Here is a 24,565-nt window from a genome sequence, read left to right as displayed (position 1 = left end):
CTCTAAACCTCCTTCCCCTTACCTTAAATCTATGCCCTCTGGTTATTGATCCCTCCACCAAGGGGAAAAGTTTGTTCCTGTCTACCCTATCTATGCCCCTCATAATTTTGTACACCTCAATCATGTCCCCACTCTGCTCCAGGGAAAATAACCCCAGTCTATCCAATCTCTCTTAACTAAAATTCTCCAGCCCACGCAACATCCTGGTAAATCTCCTCTGCACTCTCTCTAGTGCAATCACATCCTTCCCACAATGCAGATTCCAGAACTGCACACAATACTGCACACAATACTCTAGCTGTGGCCTAATCAGCATTTTATACAGTTCCAGCATAACCCTCGTGCACTTATATTCTATGCCTCGGCTAATAAAGGCAAGTATCCTTTATCCCATATGATTTTCTAATTCCTAGAAAAACAATGATATTCTAGGGGCAGGACCTTCAGTTAGGCGTGCAGACGTGTGCCTGGCATGACGAGCATGAAATAGCGCATGATGATGTTGGGCAAGCATCCCGACGTCATCACGCCCTCACGTGATATTTTGGTTGGCGGATGAGTGCGACAGTCGGCAGCGCACCCACTGACAATTAAGAGGGCTGTTAAACCCATTAATCAATTAATTAAAGTGAATTTTTCCCTGCCCAACCAACCTTACGGTTGGCGGGCAGGCAAATAGGCAAAGCAGCCTTTGCATTTTTTGTGAAACCTCATCCACGGGCGGGATACGGTTTCGAACAGTGATTGAGAAAAAACAATAAAACATTTTTAAACTCATTTTCACATGTCCCAGAGTCATGTTTCCCTAATTTTTAAAAAAACCTAATTTTTAAGGTTAAAAATCTTCAGCTCCCTGAAGCAGCCCTGAGCTTTCAGGGAGCCTTCACTGAGCGCTTCCCCGCGCACGCGCACACTTCAGTGCTCACTCTCCTCCTGTCTTTACCCCGCAGCGCTGCTGGGGAATCAGCGTGTTTTTCACACTGGCTGGACGCCAATTGGTCAGCCAGTGTGAAATCGCAATCGGAGCCCGATCACGGGTGGTGGACCGTTGCAGGGCTGCTCCCAGGCCCACCTGCTGCACCTGCCCAACAAGAGGAAAATCCTCCCCCAAATCACTAGAATATTTGTTTCCTCTTTCCATTGACGTTTTGCCAACTTCTTCCCTCATTAAATCTTGCTTGACCTGGAAATCTGGGAATCTCTACAATTGCAATAAAAATACATTTTAACAGGAATGAGACTCAATCAACTTAGTTGCCCACCACCCCCCCCCCAACCCCCCCCCCCCCCCCCCACCCCCAAATCTCTCCAGGGCCTTCTGATATTGGTCCTCATGGATCATCTTGTATATTGTCACATGATGAAACAATTAATGGTTTTCTTAGAAATGGTAAATGTGTCCTTTTCTCCAACTATTCCAGTAAATTCTGCCACCAGAACATAGTGCGATGTATAGGAGTCAGCCTGCAGGCTCTTCCTCGCTTCATTCTACTGGAGCTGATGGCAGGAGGAGACATGAAATCCTTCCTTCGAGAATATCGACCTAAACCGGTAAGAAGTGACCATTCTTTAATAGCAATGTTTGCATGCTAACATATACGCCTCACAGGTTTGTTTAGTCTGATTCACCTTAGAGTGAGAATTTCCCATAGCATTTGAAAAATTGACCAATCTTAATGTTCTAAACTCCTGGCTTTTAATTGGGCTTGCTGCTGGTCTCATGTTAATGCTAGATGAGGCTAGGCTTGTTATTGGCTGCAGTGATCCAACTCCCCACCTCATCATGCTCAAAATAGACTGCCAACATTCAATGTATAGTCCCCGTCTGAGTGACCATTTTATGAGATGTCCATTCATAGATGCACAAGCGATCCCTTTTTAGGCTCACATTATGCTGACCCTTTGCCAGATGACACAGATTAAATGTCAGCATTTAACCTGATGTTTTATTTAGACAGTGCTAACAAAATGTCAAATGTGACCATTTTCTGAATTACTATAGTTCTGATTGAGGATAAACTCTCGGTGCTTTGAAATGAAATCCGTAGATTTATATCTTTGATTGAAGAATTAATGTGCGAATGCAAACACTGACATTTGAAATATAACTAATACTTGTTGCAATGTATTGGTTGTCAGTTTTTGTAACGCTGATTGAAACTGGATAACAAAGTGGAAGAACGGAAGATGTACCACATTTTATTAATACCCTGACATTCAAAATACTAAGCGGCAAAATAATGAAATGTTTCATTTATGATTAGGCTTGTATCATTATTGTCTGCCTAAGTGAGAAAAATCACCTAATTGCAAAGTTTAGTTTTCACATTCATTCTGTCACTGACTGGAAAAGGTATTTGACAAAGCTATCAAGCGACTGCTTATATAATTAGAACTTGCCTTCTTTCACTGAACTCATTCGATGACTAGTGATAATCAAAGCTGAAAGATGAACCAATGATGATGGCTGATCCTTTTTAATTGAAACTCCTACTCCTTCCTACACATCTCTTATCTTCCCCTCTCTTCCGAGCCCCATCGAACTCTAAAGGTTGCATTTAATGTTGCGGGGGGTGAGCTGGGGAAAAAAAAGTCTCTCGGAAACCGACTGATTTTTCAAAGCCTTCCCCCGCAGCAGTAACATGCTGCCAGGGTCTTAAACAAACTGATGGGTCAGACTTCTGCCCCTCAGTGAAAGGAAGTCCTGCCCTCAAGCGATCCCAACCAATCTGTTGGCCAACAGCTCTCGCAGTCCCAGAACTCAGTTGTGGGTGCAGCGGCAGTCCCACGAGAAAGATCATGGTGAGCAGACCCAGGTAAGTTCCAGAATTTTTTTGGGCGGGAAGGGATCAGACGCTCTGGGGGGGAGAGGGGGGTGCGGAGTGGGGGAGGCGCACAAAGTGGGTGGGGGCAGGTTTTCAAGGCCAGGCTGGGAGGCACAAAGTGGGGTATGATCTTAGGTGAGGTGCACAGTGTGCCCCCCCCCCAGAGGGCGTATCTCCCCCTTCCCACGTTTTCACCAACTTGGGTGAAAAACCAGCCTTCTCGCTCTCAACCACCTTCCACTGCCCAGCATAATATGGCAGTGGAGGCCAACTGAGATCAATAGAAAGGAAATTCAGGTGTGGCTACTATCAGGCAGCAATTCAATACCACCGGACTTGTATTCCTGCCAAAGATGGATTTCACCCCGGTAGTTGGTATAGTGGTTATAGAATGCATCCTGTTCCATGTGGGAACTCTAAAAGACACCTTGCGTCCTAGATAACCATGTGTGCAGGAAGTACCACCAGTTGCACAAACTCAAATTTCTGAGCTTGAGGAGTGACTGGAGTCACTGCAGTGCATCTGGGAGTTCGATATTTCCTCAAATGTACATTCCAGGATATGCACACTTAAAGATGTTGCAGGAATGAAGGAATAGAGGTACAACAGACTGGCTAGCCGGAAGAAACAGGTAGCACAGGAATCGGCCAAGTCAATGACACTCGCTAACCAGTTTCAGTTTTGAATACTAGGAAGGATGACAGCACCTTGAAGGAACCCAGGAAGAATCAAACGCCCGGCAGTAGGAGGGATTTGACCATACCCACCATGGGAAGAATTCTCCCCCCATTGAGGGGGAAGTTCAGGAGCCGATTAAGACCCGCCCAGCATGACGTCTGCCAGGAAGCGCTGTGCATGCCCTGTGTGGGCGGGGGGGATTCCCTAAGCTGAGAGTGCGCTCTTTCGCGTGTGCACGCAAAAGAATGCACTCATCTCCCTAAAGCTAAGTGTTGCCTCAGGGAGAGCGGTGCCAAATTCAAAAATGTGAAATATAGAAAAATAAAATTTCCATGACATGTCCCCTCATGTGACACTGCCACATGAGTTGGGACATGTCCATCACTTTCAATTAAACTTTTATTAAGTTTTTAAAAACCTACATGAAACTTCATCCCACCCGTGGATGAGGTTTCATGCTTTTTCTGAAGCCCGCCAGGGCTCCCGGCCTGCCCACCAACCTTAAGGTTGGATGGCTAGGCCCTTTAACTACTTCAATTAGTTTTTAAATGGCCTCAATTGGCCATTGACAGGTCAGCAGGCGCACAGCTGATTCAGCTGCGCCCCCGCCGACCTGAAAATTGAAATGAAGCGGGGTGATTTCGGGAGTTCCACCCCTCCACTCGCCGAACTCAATATCCTGCCCCATGATTCATGAATGGAACATTGCTGCCTTGGTGCCAAGATGAAGGGTATCATCAAACTGGAACAGAATATTCTGTGAGGAGAATGGGAACAACCGGAAGTCGTGATTCATGTTGGAACCTATGACATTGGTAGAAAAAGTGATGAGGTCCTTCAGGAAGAGTTTTAGAAGCTAGGAAAATGATTTAAAAATAAATGATAGGAATCTCAGAATTACTCTCAGTACCGCTCAGTACTATTTCCAATGAGTATAGAAAAAGGAGGATAGTGCAGGTGAATGTGTGGATGGAGAAGTGATGTAGAAGGAATGGTTTCAAATTCTTACAACATTCTTACAACCAGTTCAAGAGGGAAGGGTCACCTGTACAAGATGAATCGGTTGCAGCTGAATATAGCCAGGACAGATTTTCTTACTGAGAGGTTAGCTAGTACTGTTGGGGAGGGTTTAAACTAATATGGTAGAGAGAAGGGAACCAGAAAACAGCAGACAGGCGCATAAATTACATCAAAAAACAGAGATATTAACAGCAATAAAATTGGAAATATCCCAAAAATTGCAGCAAACAAATTAAAGAAATTAGCAAAAGTAATGAAGGACACAATACATTGTGTGTACGTCAGTGTCTGTAGTATGATTGGTGAGTTGCAGGTGCAAATTGCTATATGGGATCGTGACTCAGTGGCAGGAAGCAATGGGTGGTGGGGGATGGATTTTTTTTGGATTGGGATGTAGCTTGCAGTGGTGTTCCCCAAGGGACAGTTTTGGGTCCATTATTCTTTTCAATTTTTATAAATGACCTCGACTCAGGTGTCAAATTGTAAATTTGCAGACAAAATTAAACTTAGCAGAGTAGTAGCTAGTGATGCAGAAAGTTATAAGCTTCAAGATGACCTAGGCAAGATGGAGAAATGGACAGATACATAGCAGATGGAGTTCAAGGTGGGAAAATGTAAAATGATGCACTTTGGAATGATTGAAGTGGAAAGATAGTATAAAGGGATGATTTTAAATAGTGTAAATGAACAGAGAGGTCTTGGTATCCATGTACATAATTCCTAAAGGAAGCAGACCAAGTTAATAAGGTGGTTGAAAATAATTTGGTTTACTTGCATTTATAGATAAAGATGTAAAGTATAAAAGGAGAATGATCATATTAGAACTTTCCAAATTACTGGTTAAGCCTCGGTTGAAGTGTTGCACAATTCTTGACTCCATACTTCAGGAAAGGTGTAAAGGTCTTAGAAAAGATAAAGTGGAGGTTTACCAGGATGTTAAAAGGGATGAGGGACTGTCTGCTACCCAGGCTGAGGTGAGAGAGGAGTTAACTGGTACACTAGAAGAACTTACAATCGAGAGGGAGGAGATGTTGAAAAGGCTATCTTTAATTAAAATAGGTAAGGTACCAGGACTGGATGAGATGTACCCAAGGGAAGTGAGAGTGGAAATTGCAGAGGCACTAGTGATAATCTTCCAGTCTTCCTTAGACACAGGGGAGGTGCCAGAGGACTGGAGAACTGTGAATGTTACACCCTTGTTCAAAAAGGGGTGCAACGATAAAGTTGGCAACTACAGGCCAATCAGTTTGACCTCAATGGTAGGGAAATTTAAGGAAACTATAGTACAGGATAAAATCAATGATCACTTAGTCAAATGCAGGATAATTAGGGAATGCCAGCATGGATTAATTGAGAGCAAATCATGTTTAATTAACTTGCTGGAGTTTTTTGAGGAGGTAACAGAGAAAGTTGATAAGGGAAACACTGTTGATGTGGCATGTATGGATTTTCAAAAGGCAATTGGTACAGTGCCACACAAGAGACTTGCAAGCAAAATTCTAGGTCATGAAATAAAAGGGAAAGTTGGCACTTGGATAAGAAATTGGCTGAGTGACAGGAAACAGAGAGTAGTGATAAATGGTTGTTTTTCAGATTGGAGGAAGGTTTGTAATGAAGTTCCTCAGGGGTCAGTGTTGGGATCCTTGCTCTTCCTGATATATATTAATGACCTAGACTGTGGTGTGCAAGGCATGATTTCAAAATTTGCAGATGATACAAAGATTGGAAGTGTTGTCAACTGTGATGGGGATAGCCTTGAACTCCAAAAATACATAAACATGTTGGTGGATTGGGCAGACAAGTGGCAGATGAAGTTCAATGCAGAGAAGTGTGAGGTGATTCATTCTGGCAGGGAAGATATGGTCAGACAGTATAAAAACAAGGGATCTGGGTGTATACATGCATAGGTCTTTGAAGATGGCAGGGCATGTTGAGAGAGCGGTTAATAAAGCATTTAGTATCTTAGGCTTTATTAATAAGGGGAATTGAGTACAAGAGTAAGGAGGTCATGTTGAACTTGTATGAGACACTGGTTAGGCCTCATCTGGAGTACTCCATCCAGTTCTGGGTACCATCCTTGAGGAAGGATGTGAAGGCATTGGAGAGAGTGCAGAGGAGGTTCACAAGAATGATTCCCAGGATGAAGAACTATTGCTATGAGGATAGATTGGAGAGGTTGGGATTGTTTTCCTTGGAAAAAAGAAGGCTGAGAGGAGAATTGATAGAGATTCAAGATCCTGAGGGGTGTGGGCAGAGTAAATAGTGAAAAACTGTTCCCACTCAATAGAGCATCAAGAACTAGAGGACACAGTTTCAAAATAATTGGCAAAAGGAGTAAATGTGATGTGAGGAAATTTTTTTTCACCCAGAGATTGGTTGGAGTCTGTAACAAACTTCCTGAGAAGGTGGTGGAGGCAGGTTTGATTGAGGTATTCAACAGGGAATTGGATTGCTACCTGAAAAGAGAGAACGTGCAAGATTACAGAGATAAGGCAGCGGAGTGGGTCTAAGTGGAATGCACTCTCAGAGAGCCAGTGCAGACTTGATGGACCGAATTGCTGCCTCCTGCACTGTAATGATACTGTGAATTATAAGGAGAGGTAAGAAAAGCTGGGACTGTTTTCCTCAGAGCAGCCAAGGGTAAACAGTGACCTCATGGACGTTTTTAAGGAGGTTTTGATAGAGAAAATTGGAAAAAAATCTTCCCACTGATGAGTGGGTCGGTATCTAAAGGTCATGCATTCCAAATCATTGGGAAAAGACCTGGAGAGGAGGTGAGGAGAATTTCTCTTAACTCAGCGTGGTCAGGATGGAACATTCAATCTGTAAAATCGGTGGATTCCGTAATTAATTTTAAAAGGGAGTTGGACAGATACTTGAGGATGAAGAACTTACAAGGTTAAAGACAAAAGCACGAGTGTGTGACTTCCTTTCAAAGAACAACACAGGCCTGATGGGCCAAATGTCCTCCTACTGAGCTGCAAGTTCCTAGGATTGTATGGCCAGAATTTTCCAGCCTCCTCGCACCTCCCCTCCCCCGGTCCTGTAGCGGCTTCCTCTACGATGGGGCCGGTGAGCCAGTGAAATCTCCGTTCATATCAGCAAGACAAGAAGATCCTGCTGACGTGAAGGGCTGGAAAATTTCAGCCTATAACTTTCGAGAGGAAGTTATTGCTGGATCATTTTTCTGGCTTAATGCACTGAATGAAGTATTTTAGCAGCTTGAGTTACCATAGTCTACCAGTCCTTTTGAGCTTGAAGAAGGACCTTACGGATTATAATGAATGGGAAAGTACAATTCTTCAATAATCTGACTGCAGAAGTTGAAGTCACAGTGCTTAATTCTGAAGTTTATTCATACATGGTTAAGTATTGTTCTGCATTAAATCATAATTCAGGTCCATGTAATCAGTAAATAATGACTTACAGTTTTGAACTTGCATTTTAAAAAATGTGACTCACGTTTATGAAGGAAAGTGACAAAATTGATCCCGATAAATGCTCACTATGGTGAAAGGCCCTGAGGTAAATGCTGGGATTAAGGCTGTGAGTTTTATTCTCCCTTCCTTTTATTACTGACAAGGTGACACATTTACACCATCATTGCCATTCAGAGATGGCATATGCCAAGTCAAATAGTGTTTGACACGGAGGAATATTGATTTTGTGATGAGAAGAACATGGATTTTGTAGCGTAAATCCTGAATTTTTCTTAATTTGATTAAATTTGTAGGTGTATTGAGTTTACGATGTATATCCTCAAGTTATATTGGGGGAGATCTTGAATCTGTGCAATGGTGTGAAATAGTCCTTTTCATATTTCTCCCGATTGAAGTTAATTATCATTTACCTAGCTGCTGCTGTTTTTACTTTTACTTATATGTTATTTCTTAATAAACCTGATCTGTAATGAGCCTGAAATCAAGTGCGGGATTTTTCATGCCCGCCAGGTTGTGTTTGGTGGCGTGAGCGGGCAATATGGCAAGAAGGCCAAAAATTGGCACGTGGTCATGAAACCAGTTTGCGATCGTCCGCTCAGCCCATCGATAGCAGGCCGTGTTCCCTGCCATGGGACATTGGGAACCTCATTGTAATACACCATCATATCATTATAAGGTCAGCCTGCCGGATTCATCCACCCCCATGCTAGATCGCCCGCCCAGATTGGCGGGAAAACATGCGGGTGCAGAACACGGCTTGACAAGTGTGACGTGCAGAAGTTGGGACTTACCACCAGGGCCTTGCTCGTATTGCGGACATCCGAGGAGCTGAAGATGCTGGACCACGACAGCAACATCACACTGGAGGAACGTCCATGGCATGCTGGGTGGATTCTCATGGACATGGCTCTGCTACGAAACAGCTCATGGAAGTTGGGAAGTCATGTTGATGCTCACAATGGATGATGGTTGAAGGGGTGGGAAAGGAAGGTCTTGGATCAACTGGGAGGGGAAGAGGTGTCGGGGGTGTGAGGTTGGGGGGGGGGCGGGGTGAAATGAAGGTGTCGGGGGGGTGAGTTTGGAAGGGGGAGGGAGTACGGGGGAGGAGGGGGTAATGGGGGAGAAGATGGTAACTGGGGAGGTAGGTGTAAGGGGGGAATGGACGGTATAAGGGAAGGAGTTCGGAGGGGGGAAAGAGCACAGAGAGGGATTAAGGGTGGAGGAAGGAGTGCGGAGAGTAAAGGGAGCCTGGGGAAGAAAGGAGTGCAGAGAGGGGAGGGGACCAGGGTGAAGGGATTGCAGAGAGTGGAGGGAGTAAGGGTGAAGAAAGAAGTAAGGGTGGAGGAAGGAGTCAGGAAGGGGACAGAAGTAAGGCTGGAGGAAGAGGTAAACTGCAGGAAGGAGTCAAGAAGGGAGAAGAACTAAGGGTGGTGGAAGAAGTAAGGGTTTTTGAAGAAGTCAGGAAGAGAGAGGGAATAAACGGGCAGGGAGGGGGAGTCCAGGAGGGTGAGAGGACTAAGTCGGGGACAGGGGTTCCAAGGGCAAAGGGGTTCGGGAGGGGGGAAGGCGTTCCAGTGAGAAAGAGATCCAGAGGGGGAAAGGGGCTCTGGGGGAAGCGGTCCTGTGGGGGAAGGAATCCAGAGGGGAAAGGCTGTCCAAGTGAGTGTGCAAGGGAGGGGTCTGAAGGGTCCATGACTGCCTCCTGGGGAGTGGACTGAGGATGGGAGTGGTATGAGGGAAGGACGAGAATGACCGAGGGCAGAGTGAGGTGATAGGGTGGAAGGTGAGGGTTCGACGGTAGCGACAGAAGGGACGGCGAGGGTGGTTGGTCGTGATTTGGAGGCAGACATGGACCCTGGGAGTGGGAAAAAGGAGGTCGGGGATATGGATGGGGATGGGATTTTCGGGAAGGAAGGGAACGTGCACGTTCACCAGGACATCCCCGAAGGAAAAGGGTTGTGGCTGGTAGGTCATGGAAGGGAGATGGAAGGTGATGCCAGGGAGGTCGACTGTGATGGGGGAAAAGAAATGGGTGACTGGAGGAGGATCAGAGATGGGGGAGCGGAAGTAAAACAGAATTAGCACCATGGTGTTCAACCGAAAGTGAAACTACAGTCATGGTGGGCAAGATCATGTGCGGCATGGTAGTTTGATCATTGGGTGGATGGAGATGCAGGTCAGCTCAGATGGACAATTGAAGGCGAAACCCAGCAGGCAGCACTGAAAATGCTCAGGACATTCAGATGAGTGTGTTACGGGAAGGATCTGCATGCGTGGGAGAATGCCTGCATGAGACTCCAAAAAGCCCAGCCTCACACACACTTCTTCCTCCAGAACAGAGGATGACATTCAGGGGCTCACAGGCAAAAGAGGACTCAAAAGAGAGAGCACAGCCTCTGAGATTCCTGAGTGGATAACCCAGGGGTGTCCAGCTGCCGTTCCTCCTCCCTTCAGGTAACTGAGGGCCCCAGCCTGACTTGTTGAGGGGAAAGAGCACCTGGAGGGACGTTGAGGTGCCCCACTTCCCCCTCGTGTTGCCACTGCAGGGTCCCACGATGGAGTGCAGATCTGTGTGCCTCTCTACCTCAGCTGGACCAGGGTCTCCATGACATTCACCATCCTCCCCATGAGACCTCCATACGCACACATGTGGGCACCACTTCATCAGAGAGCTGGTGGATGCACTTATCCAACTTGTGAGCCACTCTTTTGAGGGTTTCCAGCAGCTCTGCGTGATGTTCCCACACCTTCTGCTGACTCTCCAGGATAAGTTGGAAGGCCGAATTCAGAGGTTTGTCATCTGACTCGGACCTCTCAGATGCCTCTTCCCCAGCAGTCCTCCGAGTGCCAGGGAGCTCGGCTGAATCTGCCTCCCTCTGCAGACTCGTGTCCATGCAGTGACCCCGAGCCTGCTCTAGATCTAGGTCCCACCGAGATGTGTGTCTGCGCTGGTGGAGGGTGTGGTTAAGCACTGTGATGGGTCTTCCAGGCTGATTATTTCCAGCTCTTCAATGGAGAAGGTGTCCTCTTGGCTTGAGGTGAGGAAGTGAGTGGAGCTGAGGGACTGGCTGGCTGAGGGTGTCGGTCACTTGGCAGATCTCCCTGTGAACCAAAATAGAGATAATTACTGTGTGGCAGCATAGTCAAAAGCAGGAGAGAGAGCGCAGTTGCATTGAGGGATGGATGACGTGGTGCAGGATCCTCAGGTGGGTGTTCGCCGCTGACCTCACTGTCACCACAGGCATGGTCCATGTCCTCACCAGTCAGCACAATGACACACTCCTCAAAATGAGTGAGTGGCCTAATGTGGGCCACTCGAACCCCAGCCTGGGACCTCTCCCTGCTGATGCAGGCTTCTCCTGCATGAAAACAGATGGAGAGAATGTGAGCAGGACGCATGGCACTACATAGAATGCTTGTGTGGTGAGCGGAGCCATGGACAGAATAACGACGTGAGCTCCAAAAGATATGAGCCTGATGGAGATGTGAGGGTGTGAGAGAGGGTTAGTGGTGTTGTTTCTTGAGGTGTGGGATCCCTGTGGATGTGTAATGGGTTTGTGAGTGTGTGAGTTGAGAGCGATGAGAAGAGTGACTTAAAAACAAAAAAACTGCGGATGCTGGAAATCCAAAACAAAAACAGAATTACCTGGAAAAACTCAGCAGGTCTGGCAGCATCGGCGGAGAAGAAAAGAGTTGACGTTTCGAGTCCTCATGACCCTTCGACAGAACTTCAGTTCTGTCGAAGGGTCATGAGGACTCGAAACGTCAACTCTTTTCTTCTCCGCCGATGCTGCCAGACCTGCTGAGTTTTTCCAGGTAATTCTGTTTTTGTTGTAGAAGAGTGACTTACCCTGGCGTAATGGATGAGACCATTTCTCTTGTACCAGCACTGGGTGGCTGTTCTCTTTTGCGGAACATTGGCACTGACCACTGCTGCCACCACCTCCCATGCTGGATTAGTGATGCCGCTGGGCCTCCTGCGGCCAGAGCAGGGGTAGAGGACATCACAGCTGGCCCCCACGGTGCCCAAAAGGTACTCGAGGGACGCATCACTAAACCTGGGGGCTGCAGTCTTTTTGCCTTTTAGGGCCATATCTTCCGGGCAGCAGTCATGGGCTGGAAGCACTGAGAGGTGTGCATGTGGCTGGACTTTAAATAAGGTGCCTGATATGATGAAATGACAGGGTGATGGCGTGCCGGTTGAACGAGAGCCCACCCGCCATGGAAACAGCGTGTTTCCCGGGAAGGCATAATTAATGTGGCGGGTTTGGGACGATACAGCATGAAAAGTTGCCATTGCGATCGGCAGGTAAGAGATTGTTTTACCCGCCTGCTCCTGCCCTTAGTGCAACCCTGGGAGGATTCTGCCCACATTGCCTGTAAATATTATTTGTCCATCAGTCAGAGAGAGCAAGAGTAACTGAACCAGAAAATGGCAAGGGATCACTGGTCAGCCATACCCAGAGTAACCCACCCTGGAAAATGATACAGACCCAGGTTCCAACAGGTCACCACCATTTCTTTCATGGCTTCTAAGAAGCCAAACCTCTGCCTGCCTGTTATTAGCTAAATCTCATCAGGCAGAGCCAGGAGTAAGGACCCCTACACTGACAGGCCTTGCTAGCCTGAATCATTTCCATTCACAGATATGTTGACTAATTTACAGGCCATTCAGCCCAACCCATCAATGCCAGTGGCTATGCTTCACTCGAGCCTGTCCCATCTTTTCTCATCTAGAGCTACGATTGTAACCCTCCCCCCTCAGATGCTTGCCTAGATTCCCCTTAAATGCATCTATTCTCTGTTTAATCGGTTCCTATGGAGTGAGTTCCACATTGTTACCACTTTCTGGGTCAAGTTTCATCTGAATTCCCTATTGGATTTTTTGGCTACTATCTTGTATTGATGGCCTCTAGTCATGCTCTTCCCCACAAGAGGAAACATTCTCTCTGTATCCACTCTGTCAATACCTTATTTGAGCCGAAATGCCCGGACAAGGCTGTCTTTTTCCTGATCGGCCTTCTTACCCATGGGACCAAAGAAACCTGGCAAAGGTTTGGATAGGACAGGGAGGCAGTGAGCAATTCTTCTCCCTTAAAGGCTGGCAAGTGCTGTGATTTCAGGACGCATGAGGCATGCAAGAAGTGGACAAGAACCTATAGCAGCACTTGCACCTGCCAGTCAGCACTGGAGATCATTGATGGCTGTCATCCCACTGGGATCAGGTCCCAAAGAATTTCATGGCCCCTGTTTCCAGTGCACTTATCTACAGTAAACAGTTTATTATTCACTTGGGCACACTGCCTCCATGTTACTACACACAAGATATTTCAGTTCATTGGAACTGTGGCCTTGTTGTCAATGCAGCTCTTCACACGGGGCACAAGAAAAAATTTGGAGAACAGCCAAGTTGAAACAATTGATAGCAGCTTAAGTGGAATCAAATCTCATCTGAAGAGTGTTCAACTTTTAAGTCTAAGTAAATTGCTGGAAGCAAGCAGTGACATTATATCATGAGTTAGAATTAGCAAAATAAAAACAAAGAGCTGGAAATACTCAATAGATCTTCAAAGATGAGTCACATTTGACCCAAAATGTTAACTCTGTTTCTCTCTCCACCAAACCTGCTGAGTATTTCCAGCACTTTCTATTTTTATTTCAGATTTCCAGCATCTGCAGTACTTTGCTTTTATCTTGGAATTAGCACATCTGACTGCAGCAGCAAAGGACAAGGAACAAGCTTACATCTTAGAAGTGCTTTAATAGAAGGCTGCAGAGGAGCATCACAAGCTCCAGGAAGAAAGAGAATACTACAAACAAAAAGAGGAGAAAAGGGAACATCAATGCTAGCACCTAGCAGCACTATACAAATTCTAGGCACAGCGAAAATGAAAAGCAGCAATGGCATATATTGAACTGGTGGAAAAAGGCACATCAACGGCAAATCCAAATGGTCATTTTGGAGTTTCACAAGCACAGGGAATTGAGGAGCAGGTGGGAATCAGTTGGCCCATGCCCATCAGTTTGCAGGCAATTCATTGGGCCAAACAATTAGCCTACATACTGTGTGAGCTTTGGTTGGAACAGAAGGAAAAGCTGAGTGTTGCCGGTACAATAAAGTGAGACTCAAACCATCAAATTGCTGATCTGAAAGAGGACCACTTTACACAACCAGAGAAAGGATGAGATATGAGAATGTTAGATATGTGTTGACCTTGGGCAGAATGTCAATTCATCAGAGAGACCGAGAATGGGTACGAGCAGTCGCTTAAACCCCACCAACAAGAAACCAGCATGCTCAGATGTTGAATGGTGCCGACAAGAGCTGGAAGAGGCAGTATGGGGCTCCACACTGTAACTGGCCAATTAAACTTATCAATGAGCTTGTTGTCAGCTTGTTTAAGGTCCAGAGTTGGATTTTTTTTCTAAGGGGTGTGCTACCGTCAGGATCAAGAGAGGGAGGAGGAGGAGGTGGTGACATAGGGAGCGATCTGAAACAGCGGGACAGGGGCAAGAGACAGCATTGAAGAAAGAAGGCTGAGAGATGGTCCTCATTCACAGACAAGCTGTTGTGCTTAGTGAGAAGAAATATTCTTCATATCTGTGCTCTCAACCAGGGTTTTTTTGGGGAGTAAGGGGATTGGGTGGGGTTCAGGCAAACTCTACAGTGTCAATGAAGGAAGAGAAAAACAGGAAATGTCATCAGGTTTTCCCTGTGCTTGGTCCAACCAGTGATGAGAAGCAACATCTGCCAGAGCAGATGCAGACACCTAGGCAACTGGGATGAAGGGGTGAGGAAGGAGGGGCAGGACGGCTCCAAAGTGTGAACCTAGTACAATTTTCACCAGTGCATTCCATTGTTCTGCCAACCCTCATTTTCCATTCTCTGGAGTTCTGCCAATGTGAGATGAAAAGATGCAAGTCAGCTTTAATGCAACAACTTTCCCGGTATTTTATTGCTTATTATTTCACTATTATTTACATCATAAACACCCGAGTGACCCACAAATGACATTACTGATGTGGTGGCCTCCGCTGACAGATACTCCTATGAGGTGCTCCCTCTGTGGACAAGAATGAGGTGGAGGCACTCTGCTCACTAGTGCCTCTTGGGGGTTGGGGGCGTAGGGTTGGTGGGTGGGCATGAGATGCAGGTGGAATGTCTTTATTAACAACTCATAACTATGTGGATATACACAGTAGAAGATACAGGTATGGAGCTGACTCCACCCTAGGTCTTCACTCATCTTTGTCCATCTCTAGACTGACCCTCGCTCTGGGTCATGTGTCTTACATCACTATGTGGGCGGTACTGTACTCAGTCCCAAATTAACCATGTATGTACCAGATCCTCCTATTACAGTCCCATTCTCAAATAAGGTCACAGTGAGTAACACAGGAAGATGTTTATTTTTATTTATTCTTTCATAGAATGTTGATGTCGCTGACTAGGCCAGCATCTATTGCCCATCCCAAATTGCCCTTGAGAGGGTGGTGTTGATCACGAGCTGCCTTCTTAAACCTTTGCATTCCATGAGGTGTAGGTACACCCACAGAGCTGTTAGGGAGGGAGTTTCAGGATTTTGACCCAGCGACAGTGAAGGAACAGGGATATGGTTCCAAGTCAGGATGGTGAGTAGCTTAGGGGGGACCTTTCAGGTGGTTGTGTTCCCATGCATCTGCTGCCATTGCCCTTCTGGGTGGTTTGGAAGGTGCTGTCAAATAAACCTTGGTGAGTTGCTGCAGTGCGTCTTGTAGATGGTACACACTGCTGCCATTGTGCACCAGTAGTGGAGGGAGTGAATGTTGAAGCAGGTGGATGGGGTGCCAATCAAATGGGCCGCTTTGTCCTGGAAGATGTCAAACTTGTTGAGTGTTGTTGGAGCCACACCCAGGCAAGCGGACATTAGTCCATCACACTCTTGACTTGCACCTTATAAATGGTGGACAGGCTTTGGGGAGTCAGGAGATGAGTTACTCTCTTCAGATTTCCCAACCTCTGACCTGCTCTTGTGGTCACAGTATTTATATGGCTGGTCCAGTTCAGTTTCTGGTCAATGGGTAACTCCATTATTGTGTTTATAGTGGGGGATTCAGTGATAGTAATGCCATTGAATGTCAAGGGGAACTGGCTTCAAGGAGCATCTCAAAGGAGGAAAGAGAGATAGAGAGACAGAGACATTTGTGGAGGGAATTTCAGAGCTTAGGACCTTGGCAACGGAGAGCATAGCTGGCAATAGTGAAACAATTAAAACCAGGAATGCTCAAAAGTCTGGCGTTAGTGGAATACAGATATCTCAGATGACTGTGAGAATAGGGGAGATTACAGAGATAGAAAGAAGCGGGGCAGGTGAAGGGATTTGTAAACAAGGATGAAAATTTTAAACTTGAGCAGTTGCTTAACTGGGATCCAATGTAGGTCAGCAGCACTGAAGGATGATGGATGAATAGAACCTGGTGTGAGTTAAGGCACAGGTAGCAAAGTTTTAGATGACGCCAAGTTTACGGAGGGTAGAATGTATGAGGCCAGCCAGGAATGCATTGGAATATCAAGTCTAGAACAAAGACATCAACAAGGATTTCAGCAGCAGATGAGCTGAGGTGGGGCAATGTTGGATGCTGTTACAGAGGTGAAAATAGGTAGTCTTAGTGATAGCACAGATATGTGTTTAGAAGCTCATCTCAGGGTCAAATATGACACCAAGGTTGTGTCATGAAGCCATTAATGAATGTAATATTATTGGAAAATATTTTTCTTTTAAAATAGAGCTTTAGTCTGTGGGTGCGTCTTAGTTGGATTAAAGTCAGCTAGTCTGGGTGCTTTGATGTGTGCTTGTTTTGAGATGTAAGAGAGGTAGCGTGCATTTGAATTTGTTGAATAGACCATTCAAGAAGGCGAGTGAAATCTAGCTAGCAGAGACCAAGCAATATGTTTATATTACTAATAAAATTGGTGCTATGAAAGGGGTTCTATTGTTAGAAGAGGCAAGTTAAAAGAGGCTAGTGATACAATAAGATTTTGCATTCAATGAGCTGTGCTAGTTATAACTTCAGCAATTTTCATGTGTGCACAGCAGAGGCAATGTAAGATCAAAGTAGCTCTAAGCCTACAACTGTCTCCACAGGAACCAAAGTGAAAGGAACCTCATTTTGAATTCGTAAGGTGAAAATGCTTTGCCTGGTGTCTGGTTAAGACTATGAGTTGCTTTTGCCTTAATGGAAATTAGTTTAGGAATTTGTTAAAAGTTGTGATAGTAGTAATTTGTAGCCATGTATATGTATATAATTTCTGTAAATTAATATAATGTTTCATTTGGTTTAATATAAAACCTCTCGAACTGGTGCTTGATTCCTGAATTTAGAGTTGCATCTCAAACACACCGTTTAAATTTTAGTTTTTGATAGTTGTTTAAAGCTTCCCTCTGGGATTTTTAAATAACTCAGCTTTACCAAAAGGCTTTCTCATAACAGGTTGTGAATAGTCTGGTTCAGCGTAAGACAGTTATCTGGGAGAAGAATGGAGTCAGTTGCTAGGGAACAGAATCTGGGGAGAGGTCAATCCTCAATCTTTTCAATATTTAGTTGGTGAAAATTCCTGCTCACCCATTTCAGAGAAGGTTTACCAGATTTATACCTGTTATGGGCGGGTTGTCTTATGAGGAAAGGTTGGACAGGCGAGGCTTGTATCCGCTGGAGTTTAGTAGAGCAAGAGGCAACTTGATTGAAACAAATAAGATCCTGAAGGGACTTGACAGAGTGGGTGTCAAGAAGATGTTTCCTGTTGTGGGAGAATCTAAAACTAAGGGTCACTCTTTAAAAATAAGGAGTCGCCCATTTAAAACAGAGATGAGGGGAATTTTTTTCTCTCAGAGGGTCATGAGTCTTTGGATCTCTCTTCCTGAAAAGGCAATGGAAGCAGAGTCTTTGAATATTTTTAAGGCAGAGGTGGGTAGATCCTTAGTAAACAAGGGGGTGATAGGTTATCGGGGGTAGGCGGGATGCAGATTTGAGGTTACAATCAAATCAGCCATGATCTTATTAAATGGCTCAAGGGGCTGAATGGCCTTCCCCTGATCCTGGTTCTTATGTTCGTATATATTGGACAGTCTGACAATTTAGAGATGGTAGAGCAGTCGAGAGAGATGGTGATAAGGTGGAACTGCAGAAAGAATACTACTAAATTTAAAGAGGGATGTGATAAATAAAGAGCAGTCATAAGTTTCTCTAGGCCATGTGGTTTATGCTTAGCTTTATTTTTAATATTTGATATTTCACATCCGTCATCTATTAAAAATTAAAAACAGGGAGGGGTCTGAAGATTCAAAGGATTGATGCCACTTCCAACATAACATTGTGACAAACTGCAATCATAAATTACATTGTGTGACAGACACTATTCAAAATCTCAGGGAACTGTCCCACTAAGCAATCAGCAGTCATAGTATCAGAGGAACAATTAGAAGTATGAAGTACTTTAAGTGAGCTGCATCAGTCGCAACTTTGATATATTAAGTATCAAATGCAAAAATATTTGATGCTAGCATGAGGAGTAAATTGCAGGAAGAAGGTTCAAACATGGTGGAAACAAGGTGAAAGGGCTGGCATAGGTTAGATTCCAAGACAAGCATATATAGAGTAGGCAAATGGGAACCAGGGGGAAAGCTCTCCGCTGTTTGGAGTCATACCTAGCACAAAGGAGGATAGTTGTGGTTGTTGGAGGTCAGTTATCTCAGTTCCAGGACATCATTGCAGGAGTTCCTCAGGGTAGGCCCAGCCATCTTCAGCTGCTTCATCAATGACCTTGCTTCCATCATCAGGTCAGAGTGGGGATGTTTGCTGATGATTGCACAATTTTCAGCACCATTTGTGACTCCTCAGGTACCAAAGCAGTCCATGTCCAAATGAGCAAGACCTGGACAATATCCAGGTTTGGGCTGACAAGTGGCAAGTTACATTCACACCGCACAAGTGCCAGACAATGACCATCTCCAACAAGAGAGAATCTAACCATCACCCCTTGACATTCAATGGCATTACCATTACTGAATCTCCCACAATCAACATCCTGGGGGCTACCATTGACCAGAAACTGAATTGCACTCGCCACATAAATACTGTGGCTACAAGAGCAGGTTAGAGGCTAGGAATTCTGTGGCAAGTAACTCACCTCCTGACTCCCCAAATACTGTCCACTATCTACATGGCACAAGACAGGAGTGTCTTGGAATACTCCCAACTTGCCTGGATGAGTGCAGCTCCCACAACGCTCAAGAAGTTTGACATCATCCAGGACAAAGCCGCTTGATTGGCACCCCATCCACAAACATTCACTCCTTCCACCACCAACTCACAGTAGCAGCAGTGTGTATCATCTACAAGATGCACTGCAGGAACTCACCAACAGTCCTTAGTTAAAACCTTCCAAATCCACGACCGCTACCATCTAGAAGGACAAGAGCAGCAGATACATGGGGACACCAGCACCTGCAAGTTCTCCAAGTCACTCACCATCTGATTTGGAAATACATCACTGTTCCTTCACTTTCGCTGGGACAAAATCTGGACCTCCCTCCCTAACAGCACTGTGGATATACCTACACCACATGGACTGCAGTTGTTCAATAAGGCAGCTCACCACCACCTTCTCAAGGGCAATAAGGGATGGGCAATAAATGCTGGCCTAGCCAGCGATGCCCACATACTGTAAACGAATTTAAAAAAAAGACCCAAATATTACCAGTAGGATCAAATTCATGATGGCATCTTAGCGGCAGAGAAATAAGAGAGCAGAACTGCCGTAAGGAACAGAAACCACCAGGGCATGCCAGATGCTCAATTAAACCAGCATAGATATCCATCTATCTATAACCCGATCCCCTTGAAAGCACGTCACTGAAATTCTGAAGAAGAAAATGTGACACCCGAAAGGAGAGATAAGAAACATTCACATAATAATATGTAATGAAGATCAATGCAGCCTAAATGTAACAGCCTTCAGTCATCAGAACCAGCGTCATCAGGCTAATCACTGTTCAATAGCACAAAAAAAAGCCCCAAAAAACCAACTTCATTCATAACCAGGTTATGCATATTTGTTGCCCAGTAATGGTAGAAAGAGCATTGAGAAACAGTGAGCCTTAATTGTCATCCCTTGATAAATATTTTCACCCAGTAAGCAGGTGTTCCAATGTCTGCCCCGTTTGCTGAGCAAGTTCTCTTGTCGCCACTCCAGCTGAGCAAGGCACCACCCCCAACATCTCCACCAGTGGTATCAATAGTTGGAAAAGCACCCCTCCCCAAAAAAGACCAGAAAAGGATTAACCGCTAAACCTAGTGGAAGGTTGATTGGTAAACAGTAAGTCAAAGTAGCAGGCAGATATCTTAGGGGTATACCTCTGGATCAGCTGTGGTAGGACTTTCATCTGAGCGAAATGAGCAGCAAATTAATACCCTCCTAAGCAGGAATCAATGACCATTTCCTCCCCATTCCCCATCCCAACAACCCTATGTAAGATTTACCAATATTACCCAGTGAGCTGTAAGTCATGGGTTGCACAGACTAAATCAAAACTGCCTCCAATTGAGTATAAAAGCCTACATGGCAGCACACCCCAACCCCACCCCACCTCCACACACACAAACCACCACCGCCCCCCCAGCCCCTGTCCCATCAGAAATTCTCAAACACCCCTGTTTTCCCATTACATTCCAAGGAACCCACTGGCTGTTAATCACTTTCTACCTTATCACCACTAGCTGCCTCTTATAGATTACTTTCCCCAGCTTGGATTTTCCCTTACAAAGTAACACTTCCTCACCCCCATAATGACATTACCCACCTCCAGGATCCTTGTTGGCCTGATGCCTCATGTCTTATTACCCCTGAGCATTAGATCTGAATTCCCTTTATTTGGTACTCCTCTGACCCACTGTTGGCCTTCAGTACCTCTACCTCTACATCCCCTTCCCCCCATGGACTGAATTTTACTGACCTTTCCTGCTTTCCAACATGGCTGGATTTTCCCACCCCACCCGCTTTACTGTAACAACAATTTCCCAGACAGAGATGCAGTCCATTGAATATTCCATTCCGTTTCTCTTTAGCCCTTATGTCCCATTTCCTCATCTCTTCCCTCCTGCCTCCCTCCTTCCTGTCATCCTTTCGCTTTCCTACTCCATTCTCTCCCTTTCCTCTTCTCCAGCTTCCTCTTCCCCTACTTTCCTCCTATGCTTCCTGCTTTCCCTTCCTGCAATTCTTCCTCTTCCCCATTGTTATCAGTGTATCCCCTGACCCTGCAAGAAATGAACAAATCTTGATTCCTTATTTGCACCATCAAGAGAGATCAACCCAATGCTATTTAAAGCATTGCACAGTCCGGCATTCTAATTGCATTACAGTGTGAGTCAGATGCCCAGCAGTGAGAGAGAAACACACAGAGAGGCCAGAGGGACAGTGTAAGAGGCACATGAAGTTAGAAACAGGGGCAACAGGGGGCTGTAATTGAAACTAGATTTGTCACAGTTAAAAATGATTTGATTACTGGTGACCTAAGAAGCTGGTGGTCTTCTTCCTGAATCAAAAAAGTGTAAAGCTCTTAGTGTGCGCTCTGCTATAAAGTTGGATGTGCAGGGGACTGTGAGATCTACCAATGTATAAAAAGTTAGCAAGGGCTTTGGACAATGATTGAATTCCTCATTCCTTTTAGTTAAATTCAGATGGCCAATTGTACCAGGTAAAATTGGTTTCCTGTCAAACCTTGCAATCAATACAGCTCTTTTTTAAATCTATTATAGCATTTGCTCCCTGATATTTATGAGCATCCAATTTGAAAAACTCCACTGTTTCTGTGTGTTTTGAACATTCCACAAATATTTGCCTATGTGAAGAGTTTATATGAAGTACAGGTAAGCACAGGGACAGTGATAGTGCACCATCAATTTGTATGTCTGTTCCACAATGCACTATTTTGAGATGCCAGTTTTAAGTTTTATAGAGTCATAGGATAAAATCTTGTGCCCACCCCAGCGGGGGAGCATTTGATCAGGCGTGTTTCTCACGTGTCGGTGCAGACTCGATGGGCCAAAGGGCCACTTCTGCACTGTGCGATTCTATGATTCTGGTAGGGTAGCAGATGGGGACCCCATCACCTTCCTGCCCCACTGCCAATTGAGGCCCTTAAGTAAGCAATTAATGCCCACATAACGGCCACATCCCATCACTGCTGGTAGTAACCCAGCAGCAAGCGGGCGACTCGCCATGCAGAAAGCACGACAAGCAAGCACGAGCTCTGTGGGGGGGGGATCCATTGTTCAAAGGTACTTGGTGCCTGATTGAGGTCTCTGGGCTGCTGAAAACCACCTGGGGACGCTGCTGAGTACAGAGGAACTGCGGGCCTCTGATAGGACATCAGCTGTCAGCACGCATGACTTCTGCCCCCGGGGTCCTTGATCCTAGGGGAAGGCCTGCTGCTCGACTGTTAAGTGCCCTAATGGCACAAGAGGTAGCGGAGCCTCTTCGAAAAGAGGTGATTTGGGTGTCTTCGCTGGCTCTGTAGCCTCTGTCGCCTGCCAAGATTCCAACCATAGAATCATTACGACACAGGAGGCAGCCATTTGGCCCAGCTCTCTGTGGAGCAATCCAGTCAGTCCCTTTTCCTCTATAGCCCTGCAAGTTTAGATCCATCAAGGGCTTATCGAATTTCCTTTTGAAATCACTATTCATCTCTGCTTCCACCACCCTCATGAGCAGCGAGTTCCTGGTCATTACCACTAGTTGTGCAAAAAAAAAGTTCTTCCTCACATCCTTCCTGCATTTCTTGTCCAAAACTGTAAAGTTATGTCTCCTATAGTCCTTGTACTTTCAGCAAATGGGAACATATTAATTTCACAGTTAAATTTTGTCAGAAGAAAATGTGACAATAGAACAATACATATAAGCAGCTCTATTCAGAAAGGCAGAATCATTACCAAACTTTGTTCTGCTCTATGTGATGCCAGACAGACTTTTATCAAAGTGAGATTGGAACATCAAGCTCCATTGTTCAAGGGCCCATTAGGTGGCACAGACAAGAGAAATGGCTGCTATTAAAAACACCAAATTAAGCATGAAAAAAGACGTTGAATCCTCTTTGTTATTTCCAAAAGGTTTATACTATGGCACTTTGAGTCCCATTTCCTCAGGGAACATTGAGTTAAATTGGATAAATTTCAGTGTACCATATATCATGTTGAAATGCCCTTTGCTTTACTAAAGAAAGTAACATTTGTGGAAATGATTGTAAGAAAACTGAAGTTGGAAATAGTTGTAAGAATGAATAGGACAGTATGACTGTAACTGACCTGTAGACTTCCGGAGCAGAGCAGTCATCTATCATAACTTAGAATTTTATGTTTGTGGAACTGAGCAAGCACTCACACAAACATTTGTTTCGTGGCAGTAAATGTGACATAAATTGACTTTGTGCTTTGTGTCAGCTCATTGCAAATACATTTGCAATGGCTTCCAGTCCCACACCTGCACTATATGTCTGGAATCCCTAAGGATCTGACCTTGGCCACCCTCTACTTCTCATTTACATGCTGCTCCTCATCCCAAAGCACAATGTCAGTTTCCACATGTACACTGACAACACCCAGCTTTATCTTATCACCACTTCCTGACCCCTGCACAGCCTCTGATTTCTCACAATGCTTTTCCAATGTCCGATATTGCGTGAACCGAAACTTCCTTTTTCTTAAATACTGGAAAGAATGAAGCCATTATCTTTGTTATCTTCCACAAACTGGTTCCCTACTGATTCCGTGCCTTTCCTGGACGCTGTCCAAGACTGAACCAGACTCTTTGCCAGCTTGATGTCTTATTTGATTCTAAGATGAGGTCCTGATCACATATCAGATAAGGGACTGCCTACTACCTCTTCTGTCCCACCTCAGCCCATCTCCTGCCAAAATACTCATCCATACTTTGTTACCTTCCAGATTTGACTATTCCAGTGCTTTCCTGACCAAACTCCCATTTACTACTCTCTGTAAACTTGAGCTCATCCAAAGCTCTGCTGCCAATATCTTAATTTGTGCCAAATCCTATCACCATTACCCCTATGCTTGCTGACTTACATTGGCTCCGGGTTGGGCAATGCCTCGACTTTAAAATTCTCATTGTTCTTGTTCCTGTATTACAATAGTGACTACACTTCAGATGTGCTTCATTTGCTGTAAAGCACTTTGAGGTATCCAGTGGTTGTGAAATGCACTGTATAAAATGCATGGCCTCACCTCTCCCTGTCTCTTTAAATTCTTCCAGGCCTAAAAAGCTCTGAGATCTTTGCATCCTTCCAATTCTGGCCCCTTGCGCAACACCAATTTTAGTCACTCCACCATTGGTGGTCATCTGTCCTAATATCTCTTTAAGTGACTCGGTGTCAAATTTTGTTTGAAAGTTCTCCTGTGAAGCACCTTGGGATGTTTTACTATATTAAATGTGAGTTATTGAATCATTGGTAGTATTTAATGGAGGTGACAAGGGTCTCGCCTGCCAGCTGGAGAACTGACGAGAGCCCCACATCGCCTCTTTTTGGGAAGGTCTACTGGACAGCAGTGGG

At 45.2% G+C, this 24,565-nt stretch overlaps 1 protein-coding gene across 1 annotated transcript in view; it reads left to right on the top strand.

Moving 5' to 3' along the window:
• The window catches only part of LOC121288717 (ALK tyrosine kinase receptor-like), a 172,655-nt gene that overhangs the window by 111,185 nt on the left and 36,905 nt on the right, over positions 1-24,565 (top strand). The window contains exon 14 of the mRNA XM_041207475.1: positions 1,422-1,551. Coding sequence (XP_041063409.1) covers positions 1,422-1,551 — 130 coding nt within the window. The remainder of the gene's footprint in view (positions 1-1,421; positions 1,552-24,565) is intronic.

This window comes from Carcharodon carcharias, chromosome 2, assembly GCF_017639515.1.
Source record: "Carcharodon carcharias isolate sCarCar2 chromosome 2, sCarCar2.pri, whole genome shotgun sequence".
NCBI classification, from domain to species: domain Eukaryota; kingdom Metazoa; phylum Chordata; class Chondrichthyes; order Lamniformes; family Lamnidae; genus Carcharodon; species Carcharodon carcharias.
Note: the sequence above shows the minus strand (reverse complement) of the source record. Positions and strands in the feature narration are given on the sequence as shown.